The following is a 4,180-nucleotide window of genomic DNA, read 5'->3' as shown; positions in this document are numbered from 1 at the left end:
CAGCCTCCTGTCTGGAGCGGTTGCCTGTGGAGAAGAGCCCACACAGTCGCAGGTTTTCTGGCAGGACCTGTGAGGGCCCCACATGGAGCAGTCCATTCCTGAAGGACTGCACCCACGGAAAGGACCCACACTAGAGCAGTTCTTCAAGAACTGCAGCCCATAAGAAGGATCCATGTTGGAGAAGTTCATGCAGGACTGTGTCCCGTGGGAGGGACTCCACACTGGAGCAGGAGAAGAGCACGAGGAGGAAGGAGCAGCAAAGCCAAAGCAATATGGACGGACTGCAACCCCCATTCCCCATCCCTCTGCACCACTTGCAGGAGGGAAGCAGAAGAGTCAGAAGTGAAGTTTCTTTCCCAGAGCCTGGGAAGAAACAGGGGCTTAGGGGAAGGTGCTTTTAATTTTATTTCTCACTATTCTTCTCTGTTATTAATTGGCAATAAATTAAATTAATCTTCCTGAAGTCAAGTCTGTTTTACCTGTGACGGTAATGGGCAAGTTTTACCATTTACCTTCCCTGCCTTTATCTCAACCCACGAGCTTTTTCATCTTATTTTCTCCCCCTACTCTGCTGAGGAGAGGAAGTGAGAGAGCAGCTGGGTGGGCACCTGGCAGCCAACCAAGGTTAACCCACCACACCGTGGTACAACTACAAAATGCAAAATTATGTAAACTAACTCTTAGACAAGACAGAAGTGGTCTAACTTCTAAAAGTCTATCCAGCAGTTGCTGTACCCAAAGAGCTGAGCCACATCAAAAGGTTCTATCAACAAGATATAAGGCTTGATGTGAAGTAAAGTTCCTTTCACTTTTTTTATCGTAGGCCCTGTTCATATTATTTGGGAGTTCCGATGTTTGCAGTGAGCTTAAAAACACCTATGTAGACATGTGTTTAGCAAATGCGTCTTCTCTGAGCTAAGACCATCCCTGCAATTGAAACACACTGTTTGAAATGCACCTCAGTACACTGGATTGAGGACACACTCAGCTGGCTGGGGAGAATCAGATGCACCAGTGTTGGCTGTGGTTCACAGTCCTAAATAAAGCCAGCCTTCTACAATTCCTTCTCCATCTCCTTTTTGCTATATTTGTCCCCATCTTAACTCCGTTAATGCAAATACCAGCCTACCTGAACTTCTCCTTGGACCTGGGATTTCCTTTTTCTGTTCAGAACTTGGAGCCTTCACAGTTTTCTCGAGTTTCTGCCCAGTAACAGAGACAATGCTGTACCTGGCACAACATGGCCTGGAAGATAGAACAACCCCTATTAAAAAAAAGGAGCTTTCGTTTTGCCAGTTAAGCCTATAAGTTCATTTTTAGAAATCTCTGACCCCTTATGTTTTTTTTTTTTTTATTTCACAAGAGCGCTATTTTAACTTAACCCTCACAGTACATTCACAGATTCAGAAAGGGATAGTTTTCAAGAGTACTCAAAATTTCAAAGAGCAGGACTAGGTGAATTGTTTTATCTGATTTAGCTAGCACCGACCCTTTCTCAGCAAGTACTCATGCATGATCTTTCCTCCGCAGATCCAGTTTCTGCTCACTATTGTGCACACACTCAGCGCAGCTGTGAAGCCATGTGGATTCCCATTTGGCTGCCTCATGTTTCAGTCCTCCTACATGGCCACACTGGTCGTTCTCTTCATAAACTTCTACATTAAGGTAAGCAGTCTTCCAAGAGCTCTCTGACGAGGGTGGAGGAAAAAAAAGAACTTTTTAGATAGCAGTCTTGATGAACTCACATGTAGAATGAGCATCAGTATTTAAAATATGTTTGTATTAAAAGATATATGTCAGTTAAGAATGATAGATACAGTAATGTCTTCAAGAGACGGTTATTCAATAATGATGACTTCCCCATTGCAGATCAGCTCCTCTGCACTTGTATAGCAAGTCAGGTACCACATGCAGGACTTAGATGGTCTGAATTTGCTCTGTTGGGCAACTTTTTGAGTCTTCCTCCCTCCTTGGGAAAAAGAAAAAAGCAGTTCTGTCTTTGCATTGTTTATTTCAACCTTTTTTAGCAGGGACTGCTCCAGCCTGCCTGCATACATAAAGGTTCTAGTGAAAAGGGCTTAAAATCTCTTTTGACATCACGAAGTATAATAGTAATACTAGTAAGGTAATATCACCCACAGCAGTGAAAATACAGTTCCTTTAATACAGTCTGAAGCAAATATATACATCTGCATCAAACAACACCAGACAGCTCCATTTTACAGTCAACCATAAGTAGTGTTTGGGGGGCACTAAATAAATCCAAGTATTTACTTTGGATTTTGCTTTTATAGACATACCGGAAAGCACCTGCAAGAACAGCTATAAAGGAAACCCCTGTCACAACAGAAATAAAGAACGGTTTCCATAAGGACTACTTAGCTGCTGCCAATGGATTCCTGAACAATAAGAAAGAACAATAATTATAGTATTTCCTATGATTTAAAAAAAAAAAAAAAGAAAGAAAAAGACTGAATTACAAGCTTTAGCTTAAAACCTGTTTGGTTACGTTTATCAGTTCTTTGTACCAGACACTTGTTAATGTACCACTATTTAGGTTTTAACAAAACTAGTAGAATTACTTGTCCTGTCAAAGATCACCATCGGAACAAAGAAGGCCAAGATCTTTCTCATATGAAAAAGAAAACCTTTCTGATCTCTAACGCTGACACAAAAACGCCTTATAAAACACTTGATGCATAAATCCATCAATGCCTTCAAAAAGTTAGGACTCTGTTCAGACTAACACGGTGAGCACTTTTTGTGCATGCGGGAGGTCTTGAGGCAAGGCTTCGCAGTGCACCCAACACGTTCAGCTAAACCATGGCCAAGGTCAGGAAAAGGAAGGGAGAGAAAAGAAAAAAAGGTGAGAATCATATCTTTTCCATCACCATACCCCTCTCTGCTTCTTCCCATCCATTCCCGAAAACACACTCCCTCCCGTGGACACCAGTGAGGTGCAGCCGTCCCTTTGGTCCTGTGGGAGCCTGGGGAAGGACATAACAGAGGGCAGAGCCCAGGTGCACCATCCCATACTTTGCAGACAGACGTGCACTGTGTTCCCTTGCTTTATGTATGTGCAACCTGACTCAAACGGCACGAAGGTTGGCAGGAGCTTGCTATTCCAGGGCGCTGGACTGGTAGCACCTGGGACTGCCCAGCATGGTATTCAGAATACATAATATCACTCGATGATATGGGATTTTGAGCTCTAGTCAGAGCAAAACAAGTCACTTTGGATGTGCTAAATTAATAGTAGTTCTGAGTAAATGGATTTTGAAACAAATAGGAGCTCAGCAACTTAATGAAGATAAACCCTTTGAGTGTAAATGTACACGAAGTTAATCTTATACAAACACTGATAACTTGAAGCAAGCTGACATGCCACATATTAATAGACTGGAAGACGCAGAAAATCTTGAAGTGAATTCAGCAATGAGCAAATCACATTATATAGGAATTACTGTGCTAGGTGGGCCTTGTTCAGACTGGTCTCTGACTGGAGAAACAGACGGGACTGATAGGGAAAGCAAGGAAATACTTGCTGTCTGCAGCTGTAATGGTGTGTCTCTCACAATAGCCAGTCACCATCTTCTCTGCTTCAGTTAGCTGCAATTACCTCCCACTTAAACGGTTAGAAATGAAGAATACCCAAGGTTAGCTTTGGGGATCTGTCTTTGCCCTTTTCTCATTTAGCCCACTTCAAAATCTCTACTAAAAGCCAACACGGCCTTTTTCCTCTCCCTTTTTCACAGTGAAGTAGTGCTGGTCTCTTCCAATCCGGTGTGTATGAATTCTCTCAACAAAAACACCTTTCGGAGTCTTCCCAGCCCAGCAAGCCCCCGGACCGAAGCAGTTCTGTAAAGGGACTGTGTCCTCTCCCTCTCGTCACCCCAAGGGGTCCCAGGGCAGGAGGGGGACAAACCACGTGCGCGGCCAGCACAGAGGGACCAAGCCGCCGCAGAGGAGAGGAGGCTGTCCCAAATCCTGCTCCTCTGATTCTTCTCCACCTCCCGGGTCAGTTGTCCCCTCTAGATGACCTGTCATCGGGGGGTCTTGGAGGCTGCAGGAAGGTTTGTCCCAGGGAGCGGTGCGGGTGCAGGGCAGCCAGCCTAGCTGGGAGCAGCCGGAGAGACAGCAGCCAGGAGGGCTCGTGGATAGGAAGGGAAGGGGCTGAGGA

The 4,180-nt window shown here is 44.5% G+C and overlaps 1 protein-coding gene across 1 annotated transcript in view; it reads left to right on the top strand.

Moving 5' to 3' along the window:
* Positions 1-2,915, top strand: part of ELOVL2 (ELOVL fatty acid elongase 2) — a gene marked incomplete at its 5' end in the record, with an annotated part of 8,746 nt that extends 5,831 nt beyond the window's left edge. Inside the window, 2 exons of the mRNA XM_009579632.1 lie at positions 1,531-1,665; positions 2,295-2,915. Coding sequence (XP_009577927.1) covers positions 1,531-1,665; positions 2,295-2,423 — 264 coding nt within the window. The remainder of the gene's footprint in view (positions 1-1,530; positions 1,666-2,294) is intronic.
* Between the last annotated feature and the right edge of the window lie 1,265 nt (positions 2,916-4,180).

Source organism: Fulmarus glacialis, unplaced genomic scaffold (genome assembly GCF_000690835.1).
Source record: "Fulmarus glacialis isolate BGI_N327 unplaced genomic scaffold, ASM69083v1 scaffold5086, whole genome shotgun sequence".
In the NCBI taxonomy this organism is placed as follows: Eukaryota; Metazoa; Chordata; class Aves; order Procellariiformes; family Procellariidae; genus Fulmarus; species Fulmarus glacialis.
The sequence above is the reverse complement of the archived record's forward strand: the minus strand, read 5'-3'. Positions and strand labels throughout refer to the sequence as shown.